The sequence below is a fragment of the Lepidochelys kempii genome, chromosome 8 (genome assembly GCF_965140265.1).
Source record: "Lepidochelys kempii isolate rLepKem1 chromosome 8, rLepKem1.hap2, whole genome shotgun sequence".
NCBI lineage: Eukaryota > Metazoa > Chordata > Testudines > Cheloniidae > Lepidochelys > Lepidochelys kempii.
The window spans coordinates 89,138,916-89,161,105 of NC_133263.1; the positions used below are offsets into that span (position 1 = coordinate 89,138,916).

A 22,190-nucleotide genomic window follows, 5' to 3' on the forward strand; every position below is an offset into this window, starting at 1 on the left:
ACAATATAGGTGTGTGGTTTCCTTTCCTTTAAGGACAGGTTGGAAATTGCCCTAGGGAAATCTTTATGCAAGTGTACCAGTCCAAAAGCCCAAGGGGCGCAGGCTCTGGAAAGGCTGTGTAGGAGAACTTCACTTCTCCAGCACTGGTGCACTGTCATACTGCCACTTTACAGTGCTGAAACTTGCAGCACTCAGAGGGGGTGTTTTTTCATTCAAGCAACTACTTAAAAAAGAATTATTTCATGGCAGACTTGTCTACACAATTTTATTATGATGATTTTAAAATCCATAATAAATTCAAAGCACAATTCCTAAAGAAAAAGTTGCCATAAATCAGTTAAGTGTTTCCTCCCTTAAAGTGATCAATCACTCTGATCTAGATAGACTAATGTTAATGTTTTACTGGTAAAATTTGCTGTCCCCCTTCAAGGATCAGAACCATGAAGTGTGTGTGTATTTCTAGCTCATTTCCAGAAAACTGAAAATGAAAATATGCAAACACATAATAAAAAAGCTGGAACACTGCAAGAATCAGAACCTGCCTTGAAGAAAGAAAGCAAGTTTCTGGATCATTTCCAGACAATTGAAAGCTGAAATATGCAAATGTATAATAACAGGGCTGGAACAAGATCTTGCATAGTGAACGTACTGTGAATTATCATTGCTTAGAAGAGAGTCTGAATTTCCCTATTCACATGCTAGGCATGGGGCTCATGTTACTCACCTCCTGAGAATTGGGTGGGTCTAACAAAAAAAACCCCTATCAACTGATGTTGAAGAAAAAAGTAAGGTCATGGCGAAACCACCATTTTGACTTCCCTGAAAATAAATGTGTCATGTGTTTATAAGGTGCACATGCATGAGAGTCTGCTAGCACATTAAGAAAGTACATGCCATTCCTGCAGGGCTAAATCTGCTTAAAGGCTTCCTCCAGTTGAAGACAAGTCCTATAAAACATCTACTGCCTATGAATACAAATGGCAGATGCATTCGGTCAGTGCTTTCATAGCTGATTGGTATCATACAGGATTTTTGTTGGAATATTAGCATTTCTTTTTATTAGCATAAAAGCAAAAGCATCGATAAGATTTATAATTGCATGCTGTGTATCATTAGAAAGAATACACTGAATATTTGTACAGATAAAACACAATGTTAAAATAGCACAACAGGTTGTTTGATTATAAACTTCAGTTTTATTTGGGTGGATGTTCGGGTCAGTTTCTGTTTCATCTGAATCATTTTGCCCTTCCCTATCTGTAAAAACACTTGTTTCGGGACAATGAATATAAACAACCAGAGCTTGCTTCAGCCTGTTAGCATAGTGCTTTATGTTAGTTACCTGCCTTACTAACTTACCACAAAAACCTTTGACAGGATGTCTGACGCCAAAATTATTTATCTGCCAAAATCTACTAAAGCCTGATTTCCCAGTAAGACAAGAGTCCAACAAGAATCCCTCATGATAGCTCAAATGAAGATTACTATCTATTGTGTTATCTATAGTATCCATCCGTGGTAAGTGCTTCCTACCATGTAAAAGGTAACACAGAACACAACTGAGCATTTCTCAGTAGAATGGGTGTTTTATAAGAACATATTTGACATGGTCATGTGTTCTAACCAAAAGCATGATCCTGCACCCATTGAAGTGAATAGCAAAATTCACCCTGACTTCAGTGGCAACAAGATTAGGCCAAAAATTAACAACAATTTGGAGGGAATTAATTAAAGTTGTCTAATCTCACTTCAATATGAGAAGTTTAGATTAAAATTTTAAATGGGAAAAGTGCATTTTTCTACTACAGACTAAACAGCTTGCTTTCCAAAGGCATTTTAAGAGAGTTCCACAGGTGTAAAATGTTTTCTGAAATTAACTAGAAGCTTGGCTCAGAAAATGAAAAACAAAGATCAGGAAAAAAAAAAAGAAAGATCAGTACCAGTCTGAACTGAATGACAGGAAGCAACAGCAAAATATAATTAGATGACTAAAGCAAGCAGACTACAGGCATAAAATGTCTTAATTAAAGAAAGGCCTGATACAACTTACAATATCTATGGTCTGGAGAGAAACCAATGCTCCAGAAGGCGGAAGGTCTTATACCAAAATCTTTGATCAGTCATACCTATGCAAGCACGTTGACAAAGCCACTGGTGCCAAAGGAAGCTGACCAGTGTAGCAGAAAGAGCCCACGATAGAAACCACAAACCAAATAATCACTCCCGCTCTTCATTAGCTATTTATGAAGCTACCCATGTGGAGAGGATGGTGCATGCTAGTGAATTCCCCGCCTCCCACACTGCACTGCTCTCAAATCTCAGGACCTTTAATCCCTAAACCTGCAGCAGTGAAAATGGAATATAGTTGGGGTCTTAATGCTTGATAGCCAGAGTGTTCTCGCCTCCCTCAGCTGCCAATTAACGTATGTATTCAGGCTTCATGGCTCTTTTCGTTCTCTCATTAAACAATGCATTTAGACAGGAAGGAGCTTAAAGCTTTTCTCCAAAGTCACTCCCAAGAGCCGGACTGGGGAAAACTGGCACTTATCTTTTAGGTGATTTTGCCTCAGTTGGATCCTACATCTTTAGACAGAAGACCAAGAGGCAAATGTGTTTATCATTTAACAAAGGGAGTGTGAGAGTGAGAAAGCTACTGTTGTTTAATGGGTATACCTAGAATTTAAATTAAATTGAAATCTGTGATTCATATCCTGCAGTCTTTATTTAAGCAACTTCACAGGGCTTTCACAAGGCAGGAAAACTAGCTCTGGGAAATTAAAATAATTCTGAACCCTGAAATGGCTTTTCCTAGATGTGCATAATGAGAAAAACTCTGGCAACTCTTAAACAGCAAAAGTCTGTTTGCTTTATAAGATGAAGCATAAAGTGTAAATAGAGTCCAGTAAGAGGTGGCTTTGTATCTCTTAAAATGCTGTATGAAAAACAGTGGCAGCTGGTCCTCCCAACATGAAAATGCACCTAATACTGTCATCTAAAAACATATGGAATGTCCTAATGAATGTAAATACATTGTAATGAAAAATCATTCTAACACAGGCAAATAATTTGCGGAATATTTGTGTGTGTGCAGTGTTTTCCCAGCTGTGCTACAACAGCAATAAGTTTGTTTGTTTTTTTTAACTATACAGCAGAGGCCCACTAGTCAGAGCAGTCTCTCTCTAAGGCATTCTATTTGAGCGTGCCTCACAAACTGTCTCCATTTTCCTTTTGATAACCCAACAGCACTATGATTCATGTATGCCCTACTGAGAGCTAGCTTGGGACTTCCATGTCAGAAGGGAACCCAAAGGACAGAACATGTGTGAAGAGTTGGCATTGATTAGCAGTGTGTTTGTGAATGTGATGAAGAACGAAACTCCTAACACTGCTAAATTCCATATTTGGCTGCACAATAAGCTCAAACAAAGAGTCAGAAAAAGTACACAATACCAGAAAGAGTATCAACATTACCACGAACTGGAGAGGGAGACAGACGGAGAGGAAGAATATTGTTCAAAGATTCCTACTTGAAACAAAGAACAAATCCCTAAATACTATTAAGTTTCCTGAACATTTCTCTCTTTTTTAAAATGTTCATTTTGCTTCTTTTCCCCCTCATTTTTCTGAGCGTTATCACTGTCTTGCTGATTTTACACAGGCAAACTGAAATGGAAGTTTTGATGAAGAGTTTAGAGGGGCCTGTCTCTCTCACACATATTGGGCAAGTCAGGAGTACCTCCATTGAAGCCAATTGACTTACACTGTATAAAATTGTTGTGAGATCAGAATCAGGGCTTAGAGTTGGGCCCAAGCTGGACCAGGAACTGAACTTCTCCAAAGATCAAAGATCCCTCCTTTTCTAAAGGCAAAAGTACTACTAATCACAGCGCCCCCAAAATCAAAGATTTTGCTCTCAGAAATTACACAAATCCTTACTGATACTATTCATGTCCAGTTACCTCACTTCATTCCCATTCAGGCAAGGCCTCTCGTCTTTTAACAATTATTCACTTTTTAGCCCTGCCCTCAAATAATTATTCACTTTTTGAACCTGCCCTTGAGCAATTATTTACTTAAGCCACACCCTAAAACAGCATGACTGAAATGTCTGAGAATGAAGAAGTTCAAAATGGTCAAGTCACCACAAAAAGGTCAAACCGCCACAAAAGCCAGATTTTTTTTTAAAAGGTTAGATGATGCCTAATGGGCACTGGCCTGTGTTGGAGACAGTGGGGAGTCATACCAACAAAGGAGGTCTCCTGGGGATTGAGGATGTTATTTGGAAACTGGCTAGGCTTTAGTGCTGGCAAGGCTAAAGCATCAGATTGTCAAACTTACATACGGAGTATTAAATAAGTACAACTGTTCCTCTAGACTGTTAACACTGTATTTGTGAGGCAGAATAATCAATTTTGATTATAATTATTCATTTCAGAGAACAAAGGAGCAAGGGAAGAGGATTTCAGGGTATGGACAAGCTGGATTAACTCTCCGGTGGGCCCCCGGGGCTATTAGATTTTGTGGGGCCCCTGTATACAAGTTTTTTTTTTCCTGGGAGGGAGTTTGGTGCAGGAGGGGGTTGGAGCAGGGGATTGGGGTGCAGGAGGGGGTGCGAGTTGTAGGCTCCGGCTGGGAGGTGCTTACTACGCTCTCAGCCAGCAGCACAGCAGGGCTCAGGCAGGCTGCCTGCCTGCCAGCCACAGCCCCACGCTGCTCCAAGAAGCGGCTGGCTCCTAGCACATCTCTGCGACCCCTTGTTGGGAGGGGGACAGCGTGTCTCCGTGCACTGCCCACACGTGCCACCCCCATAGCTCCCACTGTCTGGTTTCCAGCCAATGGGAGCTGTGAGGACCGTGCTGGGGCAGGGGCAGCATGCAGAACCGCCTCCCTTCCCGCCAGGGGCCGCAGAGATGTGCCAGCTGCCAGCTGCTTCCGGGAGCGGCATGGGGCCACAGCATGCAGGCAGTCTGCCTGAACGCCCCTTTTGGAGGCCTGGAGATCACTGCCTGTGCCGGGGCCCTGGGCTGCAGCCCCTAAAGCCCATGCCTTAATCTGACCCTGGGTATGGAGGGGTGAAGTAGATTGTTAAAACTGATGACAGTCTATTTTCATAGTACATATCTGATAATGATCTGAATTCTGTGACTACTTCTTCTCTATGTAGTCGCAAAAAGAAAAGGAGGACTTGTGGCACCTTAGAGACCAACCAATTTATTTGAGCATAAGCTTTCGTGAGCTACAGCTCACTTCATCGGATGCATACTGTGGAAACTGCAGCAGACTTTATATACACACAGAGAATATGAAACAATACCTCCTCCCACCCCACCCTCCTGCTGGTAATAGCTTATCTAAAGTGATCATCAAGTTGGGCCATTTCCAGCACAAATCCAGGTTTTCTCACCCTCCACCCCCCCACACACAAACTCACTCTCCTGCTGGTAATAGCCCATCCAAAGTGACAACTCTCTTCACAATGTGCATGATAATCAAGGTGGGCCATTTCCTGCACAAATCCAGGTTCTCTCACCCCCTCACCCCCTGTATGCATCCGATGAAGTGAGCTGTAGCTCACAAAAGCTCATGCTCAAATAAATTGGTTAGTCTCTAAGGTGCCACAAGTACTCCTTTTCTTTTTGCGACTACAGACTAACACGGCTGTTACTCTGAAACATCTCTATGTAGTGTAAACAAGAGACAGGTCAGACCCAATCCCCTTGAACATCCCTGAACTTTGAGAGGGTCTAGACCAGTGGTTCTCAACCAGGAGTACATGTAGCCCTGGGCGTATTAGGTCTTTCATCTAGATATTTGTCTAGTTTTACAACTGGCTACATAAAAAGCACTAGGGAAGTCAGTACAAACTAAAATTTCATACAGACAATGACTTGTTTATACTGCTCTATATATTATTATACACTGAAATGTAAGTACAATTTATATTCCAATTGATTTATAATTGTATGCTAAAAATGAGATAGTAGGCAATTTGTCAGTAATAGCATGCTGTGACACTTCTGTATTTTTATGTGTGATTTTGTAAGCAAGTAGTTTTTAAGTGAGGTGAAACTTGAGGTATGCAAGACAAATCAGACTCCTGCTAGGTAGGTAATGATTTTTGCATACACACACACAGGTTTGGGTCAACTGCAGTTTTGTTTCAGTAATTTTTTAAATGTTTTGTTTTGGTTTTGACCATTTTTTAAAACTCTAAGTAGCTTAATTTTTAAATGAAAACTTGTTATGAACCAGAAAACCAGATTTTTTTCTTTTGAAAATGTCAAAATATTTTGTTTCCACAATTTCAAAACTTTTTTTAGTTGAAAAAAATAATTGAAAATTATCCATTCCCGTGGGGGAAAAAATCCATTTTGACAAATCAGCATTTCTGACAAAAAAAGTTTTGTTGAAAAATTCCGAACCAGTTCTAGTCCCAGCCCTATTCTGGCTGCACTAAAATCCTGGCTCCAACACTCTCAAATCTTGGGACTGTTCAAAAGCTAGATCTCAGATGTAATGTTTGCAATTTGCACTACTATCTTCAGAAAATGTAATGCCTATTTTCCTGTACTAGATGAAGGCATTCTTTCTAAACCTGAATAAGAGGACTGAAGTTCAAACATACAACAAATGAATAGCCCCCACCCTCAGGTATAAACAGCCTCTATCACATTTTGCATCAAGCATAATGATTTAACAACTCAAGCTAATTCCAAAAACTGTAAATTCAAGAATCACCTAACAGCACTAGGGTATGTTTGCATCATACTTTACAAGGGCGCCATGCATTTCAGAATGCATTTTATATCTTTAATTATAATTACAGTACCCTTCTAATGACTGTTGAAGATCAGCTAACTTGCACTTCATGAGTTCTCCCAAACGCTTAGTTACTGTCTTTGTTTCCGTAATGAACAGCTGCAGCTGATAGAAGGGAATACCAAACAACCCATCAGGAACTGATGTGCGGAATTCCATGAATCATACCTACTTAACTCTGCTTATAAAAACAAAAGACATGGAAGTCTCTTTGTCTTGCTAACTGTTGGTTAACTTTACAAGCCTTTCTTTGTAAGCCAATTGGCTATTTTAAAGCATATTAAACAAAGGAAGTTACAGTAAAGTAACCCAAAGACTAAACAGTTTGGCACCAGTTAAGGGAAACATCACGTACGAAGTGGGCAAGATTGAGTGCTGGCAGACTCACAAAACAAATGCAAATGTGGAAGCTGTGCAGCAAGGCACATAGACCCTTGGCATGCTGCCCTGAGCAATGTTAAACTGCTTGATGTGGACTGCCAGAGTTTACATTACTGTCCTCAGATTTATTTAGCCACTGTCTCCTTATAGTTAGGTGTGGGCTTGCTAGTCTCGCTCCCTCTCTGTTTTTGTTTTGTTTTGTTTGATTGGAACACCCTTTGAAATAGTGGTGAAGTGGAAGAGTCATGTTTATGCCAGGGGCTCTTGCAAAATAACAAAGACAGTGGTTTGGTGAGCTGTCTCACTAGCAAATACATATGTATAAAGTGATGGTCAAAATTATTATCTGCCTGCATGATTTAATTCTGCTCTTTACGCCCACTTCTCCTGGAGACTTCTTTAACAGCTGACATTTCTAAATCCAGGTGAGACAAATTGCAAGGAGTTATATTACAGTACTTCTAGCAGCACTGAGCCATATTGTCAGTGTTAAGGCTCCCTTAATTTCCATCACATTACAGGCATAACAAAGTTTCAAAGTTGGTGTGTCAACAAGGAAGACTCTGTGATGTTACCAAAGTACGTATATACAAAATTCAAAAGGTTTCTGCAAAAAATGAATGACATTATTCATACAGCTCACTGGGAACTTTTGGATGACATGTTTTTTGTTGGAAAATGCCGAGTTGTCAAAATGGAAACTTTTCATGGAAACATATTGGTTCCAGCAACACTTTCATTGGGAAGGTTTCTCAGGTTCAGGGTGGAATTTCTGGCCTAGAGCAGGGTGAGGATAGCCAATATCCAAGTGGTTAGGGCAATTCAATCACCTGGGTGTGGTAGACAGGCTCAAGTCCCTGCTCTCCCTGGTTCAGACTAGGGACTGGAAACTCGGTCTCCCACATGTGAACCCCTAACCACCAGGCTAATGGCTATTCTGCGCTGGGGCGCTCACGGATTTTGACCAGAAATTCCATCCTGGGCCTGAAGAACCTTCCCAAAACCAATAGAGAAGGTGCTCTGCCTGATTCAAAGCAGGGACTTGAACATGAATCTCCCACATCCAGGTGCTATAGAGTCAGTAAGTCTTTCTCTGGCCCAGAGACTATTTATTTAGACAAAGCGGAGCTCTAATAGGATAGATTGAGACAGTGGACAGTCTAAAGCCTGGTGGTTAAGACTCTTGTCCTGGGCGTGGGAGACTGAGGTTCAGGTCTTTCTCCTCTGATCCCTGGAGCGTAACTTAGCTATTCTGTGGTAGTCTTGTGCACTCTCACTTTTTTGGGAAAAAATCTGGAAGGAACAGAATCAGTTGTCAAAACCTTTTTTGGTGAAACAGATTTTACTTTCCAGCCAGCCTTTATCATCTATCAACTGTAAGTTGCACAATCTGGGTACAGAGGCTCGGAATACTGGCTTCATAAACTGCTGTGCGTTTCAGGGGATCCTGCACTTATAAGTGGATAGTCTCTGTGATGTAAAAGGTCTTTTGAAAACCATCTTATGACCTTAAGGCCTTAGAAAACCATCAAGGTGGGACTTGGAGAACTAGAGGACAGATCGTTGGTCAGTTGGGGAATTATTTATCCCCTGCTTTATGATTTGGGGATGCACCGAGTGCTCTCGGGGCCTGTGATTCTGCCTCTATGAAAGATGAGTCTGTAGACAGCTGCATAATGCCACATGCAACATTAGGGGACTGCTATATCAGGAGGCCCATGACTCACAAACCTCCAGAGACGACTCAGTATCTGCCTAGGCAGTGAACTGGATAGGCCACTAAATGCAGAATGATAGTCATATCTTAAAAGAATGTAAAAATGTACAATACATATTAACGTTTAATATCTACAGACCACTAAGGGTAATTTAGCTTTATTTCACTCAAAGCTGAAACGATAATACTGTCTTGTTAGTATTTTACATAAATAATTAACTCCATCTTTGCAGTATTCCATACATTCCTAGATGCTTAGTTTAGGGAATCCATAGGGAATGAGGCCAGTGCTCAGGGGCAATGACTAAGGCAATGTGGAATAGACGTGTGGTCGTTTTCTTCAGTGTTGCTCTCTTTCTAATTTTGGAATGTTAATAATTTCTAAAAAAAAAAATCAGATTTCCCATTTCCCAAAACCGCCACTATGTTTGGCATGATGGGTAGTCTGCTTCCCGGAGGCTTTGGTGTGGAATAGCAAGGGGTCTGGAGTATTTGGAGGTCAGGATTAAGTACGACGGTAAAGACTTGCGGTAAAGTCTTTACCTAGTGAGAGTGTACTCAGAAGACAGAGCTTGCCTGTAATGGTTCTATGCTGGGCTCAAGCCTGTGCTTTACAGCCTCAATAAAAGCTGAGGGTGGTTAGCACCTAGCAGGATCGGGCCCTCAGTTTCCTTGAGTAATTAATTTACATTGTTGGCAGACCCATGTGCCAACTCTTTATGACCAGGATGCTGTGCTTTCCTCCCCAGAAAATGCTTTTTGTACAAGAGCTCTGAAAACCACACTGCAAACATGTATTCAGAGATCCTCCCTCTCTGTCTGCTGTTGTTGCAACTCTGTACTTTTAAAACTACGTCTGTCAGGAAGGAGACAGGAAATTCGAGTCACACTTGCAACAGCTGTGCCATGCCTACTATCATTCTCAAATGACGTAGTTTGGCTTTAGTGGCACAGGGCCAGGAACTCAGCAATAGCAGAGGTCAGGAAGATAGGTCACTGTTTATACTGTTCTTGCACTTGGGATCGTGTTGAGTCTATTTGCTTTCTTCCTCTCTATACTGTTTCTCTTTCCGTTCTTCTTTAATAATGTGGAGCCTAAGCATCCTGTTTTCAAAACACCTCACTGTTTTGTTGCTTACCAGTACCCTACTTAAAAGCTTTTGATTCAAGCAAGACAGTCTACTCAGATACTTTAAGAGATTAAAAATGTTCATTAATTTGTTGTAAAATTTTCTGATTGTTTCTAAACAGTCTTTCAGGTTTACTTCCAGTTGAACTGTTTTTAGACTGCACAGCACACTTGAAATAATTTTACTGTGTGCCATGAAAAACTGTTTGCCATGATCGCACAAGATCAAGAGACATGTATCACCAACTTGTTTAGATGTTTGTTACCATGGCAAGGAAAAAAAGAATAAGCTTCAAACCATTTCATGTTATTCTTTCATAGCTGGAAATGACTCTTGGAATCTGACCAGAACACGTACAAACACATTTTAGTTCAAGTATATGAATGAGCCAAGTTTAAAGAAAGTTGAATCTAACCAATGAACACTAACATTGCACATAGTAAAATCATAATTTTTAACAATTACACAATGGCTGAATTACTTAATCAGAGCTTTTCACCTGTAAGAGTCCAAATGTGGGAAAAAAATGTCAAAATCCGGGATAGTTCTGCCCCATGTGCGAGGCCCTATTTTCTTAGCAGGCTAAAGCCTTGCTAATGGTTAGATCTGTTTCTCAAGCAAACTGATAAAAATTATATTCTTTTCTTGCAAGCTAACCCTGTTAAAACTTCTATTACTTTCTATGCCCTGGCATGCTGTAGTAAGAACTAGTGGAGCAGAAGGAAGTTTGAAATGACCTGTGATTAATTTCTTTAACATATTCCATAGAACCTCAATTTCTGATTCAGCATTTCTGGCGTAATTTATTTCCAGTTAGGAAAAGAAGAATAACCCTGGATTTGTGTGGCACAAACGTAAAACTGGGTCTAATCATGAGGGCTAATGCAAAGGTATGAAGGTAACACACGATGTCTAATATCTTTGTAAGAGATAGAGCACACACATTTCAGAAACCATATGGATTTGCTTCATCAGGTTGATGGGTGTAAATATTGCAAAAAAGCATGAGCATAAATATTGAATCTGGAGCAGCAATACTTGTGACTTTGAGATCTTGTGCACTTAGACTGTGCTGCTGGGTGCAAAAGCATTTTGCACTGCCCTCAGCAGGAGATCTGCTCAGATGCCAGTCAAGTGCTCATTTGGGCAATGGCTAGGAGCATTGCAGAGGTGGTGCCTGTAGCCCCAGGGAGTGCCTTGTGTCAATCAACAATAACCACTCTAGCCAATTAAGGACTGACTTTGATGGGTTCTTAATAGAATCACATTTGCTCACAGAGTAGTTCTCTCTATCTGGAAAGGTTGGAGGCTGGAAGCAGAAGCTCAGGGTTGGAGGGAGTGGTGGTTTTAAAGGATTATTTTGAGGGGTATTCAGGGATTCTGCTGTATTTTTCCCCTTTATATCTTTTCTGTATTTTTCTTCTGAACCTTCCCCCCGCCTACATTCTGCATAAAGTTTAGTTTGGGATTTTTCTTTTCAAATGATTTTAGCATATTTTTACTCCTTGTATGAAAACTCAAATTCTCCTGCATCTCCCCCCCCCCCCCGCCCCAAAGCAGCCCTTTAATGAAAACACTCTTACATATGTCCCAGTGTTATGGTACTGCACCCTAATCATGTACTGAATATAAAATGCTGTCAACTCATACCATAATATTAAAAACACAAACCAAATGCTTCGAGAAAGAGACAGTTGCAGTAAAACAGTATCCCATAATGTTTAGAGTTTGCCATTATTATTGAAAAGCCAAGTTAATTTCCCCAACCTGATCATTTGTTACAAGTTACACACTTTTTAGTGGGTGCCTTTGGTCGTATTTTTTCCACGGAGAACAGCTGTAATTGACACCTTGTAAATTTTCTGATAGATAAATATCATTGTAATGATGTGGTTTTACTACATTGTAACATATTATAATTCTGAATCTACGGAATGCAAAATGTTTTCCTGGTTCTGCTTTTCTATGACAAATTTTCTCCAACTTATAAATTACTTTGTAAATAACATTTGTATTTACCATGCTTTCTACTTCTACCTGTATAAAAATGTACATAAGGTCCACTGGAACATATCACCAAATCAAGGATTAATTTCACAGTGTAAATATATTCTGCTTGAGAATTTATGCTATCGTTTACCATTTGCAGTTTAATTCTTGCAGTAGCATAAGGATACAGATAGTTCAAAGCATTTAAAGTTCACATCCTTAACATAAAGTATTAGGAAAAAGTACCAACAGTGTTTAAATGAACTTTGTCAGATATTGCACTGTGCATGCTTGTCTGCTGGTGGACACAATCACATACAGCAACACTTTTTCATCTTACATTACAGCACTTATTCTTGTTATTTTCAGCCTTTGACATTTTAGGAAGAAGTTATCCCATCGCTTACCTTGTTAGATGCCATCTCACTGACTGATCGGTAGGTCTGAATGGTTTCAAGTTGATCTAAACACCAGTCTAATTCTTCCAGAGTTTCCATTGCTAATTTTTGATAAGATTCTTCTGCAAATAAACACACAGACATGTAGTTAGGCTTGAGTGGCTGCAGACTTTCCATGGTGGAGTCACCGACACAGCTGGACGCAGCCCTACTGTAGGTGGTACAATGCTCCTTCATCATGCGGTCTGGGTACTTCTGCTCCACGCTCCAGGAGGAGAACAAATCAACGTGCGTCCTTCCTGTGAATGGCTGTCGGTTTTTTTTTTTTTTTTTTTTTTTTGGCTTTGAAGATGAGATGTCGGTAATACATCAACAAACTTCCTCTAAAAAGGGGGTGTGGGAGGAATGCTCTCTGACAGACTCATCTGCATGTATGTGGATTAAGATTGCACGGTAATAAAAGCAGTTCCTTGTAAGCAAGTTTTTTTTCCCCCCTCCTCCTAAGCATTACTCATCACAGCGTTTCTTGTCTAAAGTGATGACATTTTACAAAAAATGTAAAATGTCATTAAGTGAGTTGTAAGCAAGTGACTTGCTTCAGTTACTTTTTCTCAGAAGAAACAAGCTGCGCTCTTTTCAAGTAAAATGAAAAAGAAAGCAGTAATTGGCAGTAAATCTTTATTTAGGCAATGCAAGCACTGAGGGTATACGTGAGTGATCTTTGAGTAACTTTTCCAGGAGGTAGCACTGCCCCAAACAAGGTTAGGAGTACAGTTTTTTTAGCTGGGTGCTACATGAGAGCCCTCAGATAAGGATACGATCAGACAGAAACTTTATGGGAGTACTGGATGAGTGACTGACTTTATTGGTTAAAGGGAACGATGCTTCTCTTCTTTTACTAAACAAAGTTAAAACTTCCCTTTGGTCTCAGCCAAGATCATAGGGAAATTATGAACTGGATTCTCAAATGAAACCAGAAATGAGCTGTCTCTGCTTTTGCTAACATTGTATTCCTCTCAATTTGTAAGTGTTTCAACTAGAAAAGCATAAATCTCCTGGAAGAATTGCTAAGCAGCTCTCAAGATAAAAATAAAGGTTTACAGACTTCACCATGGCTCATAAAAATAACTTCAAACCCTTTAAATATAACTACCTACCATACCTACTGACAGAAAGGACCCACACCAATACGTATCTTCCTCAGTTCAAGGAGTCAGGATTTTAAATGATAAAAGTTAAAGGAAACTGCAATCCTAATAGAGTTAATAGAACTCTAGACTTCTACTGACTTAGAAAACTATACACACTCTATAGGCCAGGGGTGGGCAACTACGGCCCACCAACCAGTTTAATCCAGCCCTTGAGCTCCTGCTGGGGAGCTGGGTCGGTGGCCGCTCCACACGGCTCCCGGAAGTAGCGACATGGCTCTGCTCCAGCTCCTACGCGTAGGGACAGCCAGCGGGTCTGCTCTGCACACTGCCCCCTCCCCAAGTGCCACTCCCCCAGCTCCAATTGGCCGGGAGCCACTTGGGGAGGGGGCAGCGTGAAGAGCGGAGCCCCCTGGCTTCCCCTATGCATAGGAGCTGGAGCGAGGCCATGCCGCTGCTTCCGGGAGCTGCTTGAGGTAAGTGCTGCCTGGAGCCTGCACCCCTGAGCCTCTCCCCATGCCCCAACCCCGTGCCCCAACCCTGATCCCCCTCCAAACCCCTCGATCCTAGCTTGCAGCATCCTCCTGCACCCCAACCCCTCATCCTCAGCCCCACCCCAGAGACTGCACCCCCTGCTGGAGCCTGCATCCCTTCCTGCACCCCAACCCCCTGCCCCAGCCCTGATCCCCCTCTACCCTCCAAACCCCTTGGTCCCCACCCAGAGCACCCTCCTACACCCCAAACTCCTCATCCCCAGCCCCACTCCAGAGCCTGCACCCCCAGCTGGAGCCTTCCCCTTTCACCCCACCCCCTCGCCCCAGCCGGGAGCTCCCTCCTACACCTTGAACTCATTTCTGGCCCCACCTCAGAGCCCACACCAGAGCCGTCACCCAACCCCAATTTTGTGAGCATTCATGGCCCGCCATACAATTTCTATTCCTAGATGTGGGTCTTGGACCAAAAAGTTTGCCCACCCCTGCTATAGGCCCTATTCAGCCCTGTGGGTACAACTTTTACCATTCTGTGCTGGATGCTGTGGATGTGCTGAAAGGAGAACTGATCTAGAGGGCCACACCAGATAACTCACTCACTGCTGGGGTGTGACATAAGTTTCCACTAGCTTCTGGTTCTACAGATACTGCATATAGGGCCTGATTCAGAGCACACTGAAGTGAACAGAAGAACTCCACAGGACTTTGAATTAGCTATACAATAGTCCAACGCGATCTCAGTTACACCAGTGAAGTCAGTGCAGTTACTCCAGATTTACACCCATACAAATGATTGTTACTTTTTAAATTATTATTATTTGTGCTGTGGTGGTGCCCAGCACCCCTGTTGTGCTGGGTTTGGCACACACAATAACAGATGGTCCCTGCCCTGAAGAGATTACAATCTAATTTGAAGAATCATTCAGTAAATGAGTGTGAAACAATAGGAAGGAATGGAGAGTGGGATGGAAACGGGTGATATGACCATGAGGCTGCATAGGAAAGCTACTGCACAGCTCAACAGTACTGGCCAAGAAATCAGAATCTTGCCCACTGACTTAATGTGCTGCCTTCTTATTAGCAAGTAGTCCCATGGAATTCCAAAGTCTCTTTTGTACATATATATCTGCCTACCACTTCACCTGGGTAAATCCACTTTCTTATCAACCATGTCCACTGTCTATTTGAAATATATTAATAAATGCATATGCTATATATGTTCAACCACTCAAAGCTCAATAGAAGAAAAACACTACAGAAGAATAATTTCTCACTGAGCAAGAAATACTTTGAAGTAACGATTCTGTGACAAAGTCCCTTCTAGTCCTACATTCCAATAAAATAAAATACAGTTTGGTGTAAAGAAGAGCTAATACTCAATTTCTTTTTTATACTTACAGAGCTACAAATCTACTGGGAGTAACCTCCTCTTGCACACTTCTGTGACATTCAAGTCAAAAAAGTACTTGGAACTAGCTACAACATACAAGAGTAGAACTTCAGTGAACTTTCCTCCCCAACCTGCAGACTCCCTATCAATGAGTAGATAAGTAAAACAATTTTAGTGAAAGGTTTCAAGTTTCCTCTAAATGAAAAAAAAATTGTCTCAAATTCCCTCTAGAATCATAGAAGATTGGGGTTGGAAGGGACCTCAGGAGGTCATCTAGCCCAACCCCCTGCTCAAAGCAGGACCAACACCAACTAAATCATTCCAGCCAGGGCTTTGTCAAGCCGGGCCTTAAAAACCTCCAAGGATGGAGATTCCACCAACCCCCTAGGGTAACCCATTCCAGTGCTTCACCACCCTCCTAGTGAAATAGTTTTTTCCTAATATCCAACCTAAACCTCCCCCACTGCAACTTGAGACCATTGCTCCTTGTTCTGTCATCTTCCACTACTGAGAACAGCCGAGCTCCATCCCCTTTGGAACCCCCCTTCAGGTAGTTGAAGGCTGCTGTCAAATCCCCCCTCACTCTTCACTTCTGCAGACTAAACAAGCCCAGTTCCCTCAGCCTCTCCTCATGAGTCATGTGCTTCAGTCTCCTAATAATTTTTGTTGCCCTCCACTGGACTCTTTCCAGTTTTTCCACATCCTTCTTGTAGTGTGGGGACCAAAACTGGACACAGTACTCCAGATGAGGCCTCACCAATGCCGAATAGAGGGGAATGATCACGTCCCTTGATCTGCTGGCAATGCTCCTACTTATGCAGCCCAAAATGCCGTTAGCCTTCTTGGCAATAGGTCACACTGTTGACTCATATCCAGCTTCTCGTCCACTGTCACCCCTAGGTCCTTTTCTGCAGAACTGCTGCTTAGCCAGTCAGTCCTCTAAGTGAACAAGCTTCTATTTATTAATAAACTCAACAAGGAGAACAAAATGATTTTAGGAGCAGATGCACAAAAAGCCCAGTCAGATACGCTTAATAGGAATTCATTATTACTAAGGGCAATTATCTATAAATATCACTATAATTTACAGCCTAACTTCAGTTTTCTGAGCAGGAGGTGGAATCATGGCCTACTCAAATATATAGAGTCAGAATGCTTCTATATCCCACCTACTTAGAATATCTTATACCTTTCTAAGAATAATTAAATAAAAATTTTTTTAAAAAACGAAGTTTGGAAAGTTGAATATTCTTACGTAATAACTAAAACAAAAACTGAATCTGCTTTTGTTTTACATGCCCTATCATTGTTCCAGCAGCCTTCAAATGTCCCTAGACATGGACTTAGCTCATATAACTCAAGTCAAGCCAAACTTCACCAGAATGTGGGCGTATTGGGATCTGGTTGCAATGACCTGGCTAAGTGTGAGGTGATCATGTGGTGGACATGGTGCTAGGTTCTCTTTTTACTGTGTCCTGGGGAGAGAGGTGGTTACACAGAGTTTTGGCTTGGCAAATTTAAATATAGGAAGCCTTCAAGTTCAGATCTAGACTTGCCAAAGTTCATAGGTGTTTGGATCCAGTCTACTTCTACCTGCCACTGTAATTTAATTTCTATTTTCCTTTTATGATTTCGTCCCCAAGAAAGTTGTGTAAGAACCCCAGGGCAGTGTAAGAACCTATACAGAACAGAATAGAATTCTAAACTTCAGGACTGCAGTACCCATTCTCCCCGGGACCACAAAAGGATCCACCTATGTCCATCACGTTTTAAGGTAAATTGAGTTTCATGTAGTTGCATGAGCCAGAAAATTGAAACTCTGTCCACTCTATATGAACATGGACGATCTCATGCTCTGTTCATAACAGCATTGTTGTGCAAAATTATCCTTCTGTTGTTTGCAGGGTGCTATATGCCGATTCATTGGCTGCTGTCCTCCACCCTCAAGTTGGCTGCATTTCAGCTGTGCTGAATGGGATCCTTCTGGGATCGTTCTGGAATCCTTCAGGTTGAAGGGTGCTATCCAAATTAAAAATATGACTATTATATCATTACTAACGACGCTTGTAAGGAAAACATTTAAGGGGCAATAAATACAGCAGAACCTGAATTCCTAAATGATGTGTTAAAGTTGCCAATTTTTTTTTTAAGTCTGACTAAAACACTAGCCATTTAGATAGACAAGCATACAATATTTGTCAATATATAAATAGAGAGGTCTAATTAAGTACCATAGTATGTAAAATCTTATTTTTTTTACAGACTATTTAGTACCCAATGCAGCAGAAAGTGTGCTTAGTTTTCTAAAGCACAGAAAATAATGCTCTTATCTTATTCTCTTTCTTCATACAGCCTAATATTATTTGCTTTTTTGAAACAGCTGCAGATTGTGAAGATAATTCTGTTGCTCTGCCCATTATTATGTCCAGGTCTTTTGCCTCAGAAAGTGCTACCCAACAAGATGAATTTATTACAAGGAATTTGGGCTGATATTGTGTTACGTTACCGGTTAGCTTTGCCAGGTGTTTCTTAAGTTCCTCAGGGTCCCCTAGTCTGGACTAATCTAAATAACCTTGCGTTATCTGCAAGTCTGCCACCTCACTGTTCACTGTTTTTTCCAGATCACTGCCAAATGTATTAGGGAAGCACTAGTTGCAGTTACATAGTTAAAGAGTTTGCATTTTAGAGCAGAGATTCAACAGCTTTGTTAGGTATGAAGACAACAATGCATCCTATAGCACTCGCTCTGAGCACAGAGTGGATTTCTGAGAATTTAAAGAGTTTAAAGAGTTAAAATTAATTGAAAAATGGATCCTTTCAGAAATTTAGCACCTTGTATTGCACCATTTTTTGTCCCAAATGATCTTAAGAATATGGACTCTTCTAACTTCCCATATAGTTATAACTTGCTGAAATCTTATGTATTAGCTACACTTGAAAGATTTTTTTTAAGGATTAATGATGATTTTTTTGCTATTAGTCTTCATAAGTGAAATTGTCTTCTATAGCAGAGGCCAATGGCTCATGATCTACAGAGAATTAAAACCCTCTCTGTCTTCTTTGAAAAAGGTTGCTATCATCTATTGTGCTCAATGGGACTGAGGCAACTGTCCTCTCAGTTACAATGCCCTCTTTCAAAATGGCCAGTGCCTCCTATTGTTCCCATTAAGAATTCATCCAAGCAGCCATCAGGGAAGGTGCCCAGGAAGCCACCTGAGTGTAGCTCTAACTACTCTGCATTACTCCAGAGACTATGGCAAATCAGCCAGAAGCTGAAGCTAAAAGTTAATAATAATAATAGTAATTAATAATAAAATTCAGGTTGATATTACACATATTTAAATTGTTACAAATATCCTGTGATGACACTCTCATGAGTTTGTTGTTTCTTGTTCTATATGATATTTTTCATATAACCAACAGAATTCCAAGATAAAAACTTTGTTACACAGGAGTTCATGTTGAGTAAGTATCAGTAATTTAAGGGTAAAACATTACAGGGATTCTGCTATTATTAAAAAAAAAGTATAAAAAACTCAGGAAATTCAGAGTTAAGTTTAAATGGAAAGGCAATGAAAATATGTTAAAGTATGGTAATGCACAAGCAGGGCACCGAAACCTTAATCTGCTCTAGAGGGGCACTATACAATACCCACACAATACAATTAATGGACAGTAGCATTTATAGTCCCAGATTAGATTAATTTTTTTAAAGGAATATTAGACATTTTCATTTTCCCCCTCTCTTCATCTGATGTCTGGACTATATTATCTATCTATTTTGAGACTCGGTGCAGGGACCATATCTTCCTCTCTGTTCTAAGTACACTGTTGGAGCTAAATAATAAATAAGAGTTAGCGACAGATTAAAATGATTGTTTTATCTGAACCTTGTTTTGTCTGTTCCGCCACCTCTACTTTTAGGAAGTATACTTCTGGACAATCTCAAAGAACCATCCCAAATGGCTGACTTCTTCAAATCAGATGCACTCTGCTAATCTAACGTTTTAAACACGTTGTACTGAAAACAAACTATAAAGCATCTTCATCTCACACACTAAATTGTACTCTTCAGACAAAATGACATTTGTCAGAATCTATCTGCCATGTGTAGGAATTGGGTAATATCCCTTTAAATGGTTTGGGAGCCTTCTAGCGGGCCTCCCTTTCTTCTGTTGCAGAAGACATCAGAACTCTGCCAAAACAGATATAAGTAGCTAGGTCTTCTATATTTGCATATAGTTAATAAAGTTATTATTTAGTTATTAGGAATTCAACTGTACCAATGTGGTTTCTCCATATTCTTAACGTTGAGTGGAGAGCAAGGACACAACAGGTTCACATACCAGATAAATATGTAATGTGAATTGAGAATACATACAAAAAGAAGGGCCAATATAATTTTGTATGGGGAATTAAAGGGGTAACTTGGCTATTTAGCAGGGGTGTCAAACATATGGCCCATGGCCTGGATCTGATTATGGGGCACACAAATACATAAATACATTTATGTGCCCTGTATGTTGTATGCAGCTTGTGCAGAATCTAAGTTTTCATTTAAAAATAAAAAGTAAGTTTTGATACCTCAGGGCTGCAGATACAATCTTCCAAATGTAAACCAAGTGTAAACTGATGTTGTGACTTCTGCCTGAGTCTGCAGACAACCTGAAAGAATGACTTCTATATCTTCTACCTGTCCCCTATCCATCTGAGTGTCAACTCTAAAGGTTCAGTGATTATAACATGACAACATTAACTATTCTGCTGATGATCATTTTAGCAATGAAATAGGGAAGGGGATAGGAGTGAAACCACTGAGGAGTGGGAACTGGGAATTGCTGCAGGGATAAAAATACAGAGGGAGGAACAGAGGAGACACACAAGACAAGAAAGCGGGGGCAAAAGAGAGAGGAAAAGGGGGAAGGAGGAGAAACAAAAGGCTGAAACAGCAGTGCAATAAGGGGGAGCAGATGTTCTCATTGAGCGATACTCAGGGCATGGCTACACTTGCAGATGTAGAGTGCTTTGCGTTAAACCAGCCTTTGGAGAGCGCAGTAGGGAAAGCGCTGCAATCTGTCCACACTGACAGCTTCAGGTGCACTGACGTAGCCACATTTGCGGCACTTGCAGTGGCATTGGGAACAGTGCATTATGGGCAGCTATCCCAGCATGCAAGTGACTGCAACGTGCTTTTCAAATGGGGTGGGTGGGGTGTGACAGGGAGTGTCTTGTGTTTTGTGGGGAGAGAGAGTGGGTTTGGGGGGGGGCTGAGAGCATGTCAGCATGTTGTCTTGTAAGTTCAGACAGAGCAGACCCCCACCCCCACCTCTCTCTCTCACAGCATTCCACACTAATGGTTGCTTTGTCTCTGAGCAGATAAGCAGCCAGCTGCCAGAAATGGAGCTTTCAAAGGGCATATCCGCATTCCTATGGTGATTCAAAAACAATGACAGGAGTGGCCACTTGACTTAAAGGGATTATGGGACGCTTCCAGAGGCCGATCAGAGCGCAGCAATGCAACACCTCGTTCACACAGACGCCCTGAGGTTTCAGCCAAGACGCAACAAGCGTTAATCTTCTCGCCGAGGTGGAGTACCAGGAGCGCTCTAGCCGTGGAGTCAGAGCGCTCTACATGCCTTGCCAGTGTGGACAGGTAGTGAGCTAGGGAGCCCGGGGCTGCTTTAATGCGCTCTAACTCACAAGTGTAGCCAAGCCCTCAATGTGACAATGAGGATCTAAATACAGATGTTGAGTTACTACATGAAGGCTATGTTCTCCCCTTATTCTCTCTGCAAACCTTCCACTAACTTCAGTGGGAGCTCTGCTGTTGATTGAGGTGAGTATGAAGCTCTATCTTTGTATCGTGTCTCAGAGACCATGATTAAACCTGAAATCCAGCCTTCTCCTCCAAATGATTTTGACACCCCTGCTGTACAGCATAATATACTAATTCACTTATTGAGGCAGTTGTACAATTTTTGGATATAATCTTGTGGAATATTGTACCATGTGTCTTGAGCTGTATCACATTTCACAGTTTATATTTGGATCATCATGTTGCATAATCAAGTTCTTGCCAGTAAGCTTATTTCCACACTCCAGCTGATGTTTCCATAATTTTTTTCCAGTGCTGTACGTTAAATCATTTTCCAAATATATTAAAAGCTAATTAATATCAATATCTAAAAAGAATCCTTTGTAATTCTATTTCTAAGAGTATTGAGCATTTATGTAACACTTTCCACCTTCTTGAGCACTGTGCTAACGTTTATGGTGACGTTTTCGTTACGAAAGTGGCTTTGCTGTCAGTCCAATCAGATGACAGACCTACCAAGTCCCTATTTGTTTAAAAAAGCAAAATGTCTCATTTTTTTCACTTGGCCTTTAAAAAAAATTCTCCCACTCCAATGTGTTTTAATGGAATAAAAAGGTGTGTTGCTGTTTTTCTTCCTATTTTTAGTTTGGTACAGCATGGCTGTGGATGATATGTCACTTCTTACTGAAACTCGGTGATGTGTTGGAAGGAGTTCTTGGGAGCTCTTTGTTACAATTCAGGGAGGGTTGGAGGGGGATGATTTCCCAGTCTCTGACAGAATTCACCTCTTCTCTCAATACTGGTAGCAATCCCTGCTGTTTGCTCATAAAACTCTGCCTGATAAGCAATTTGATGGCTTTGAAACAAACCACGTGTTGGGAGCACCTTAACAACAAATGTTCACAGGCAAAG

At 41.1% G+C, this 22,190-nt stretch overlaps 1 protein-coding gene across 3 annotated transcripts in view; it reads right to left on the minus strand.

Annotated features, from left to right (window-relative positions):
• PDE4B (phosphodiesterase 4B) overlaps positions 1-22,190 on the minus strand; it is a 395,290-nt gene that overhangs the window by 24,854 nt on the left and 348,246 nt on the right. For all 3 annotated transcript variants that reach the window (XM_073357426.1, XM_073357424.1, XM_073357425.1), the window contains one exon: positions 12,444-12,556. In XM_073357426.1, the coding sequence (XP_073213527.1) occupies positions 12,444-12,556 (113 nt within the window). The remainder of the gene's footprint in view (positions 1-12,443; positions 12,557-22,190) is intronic.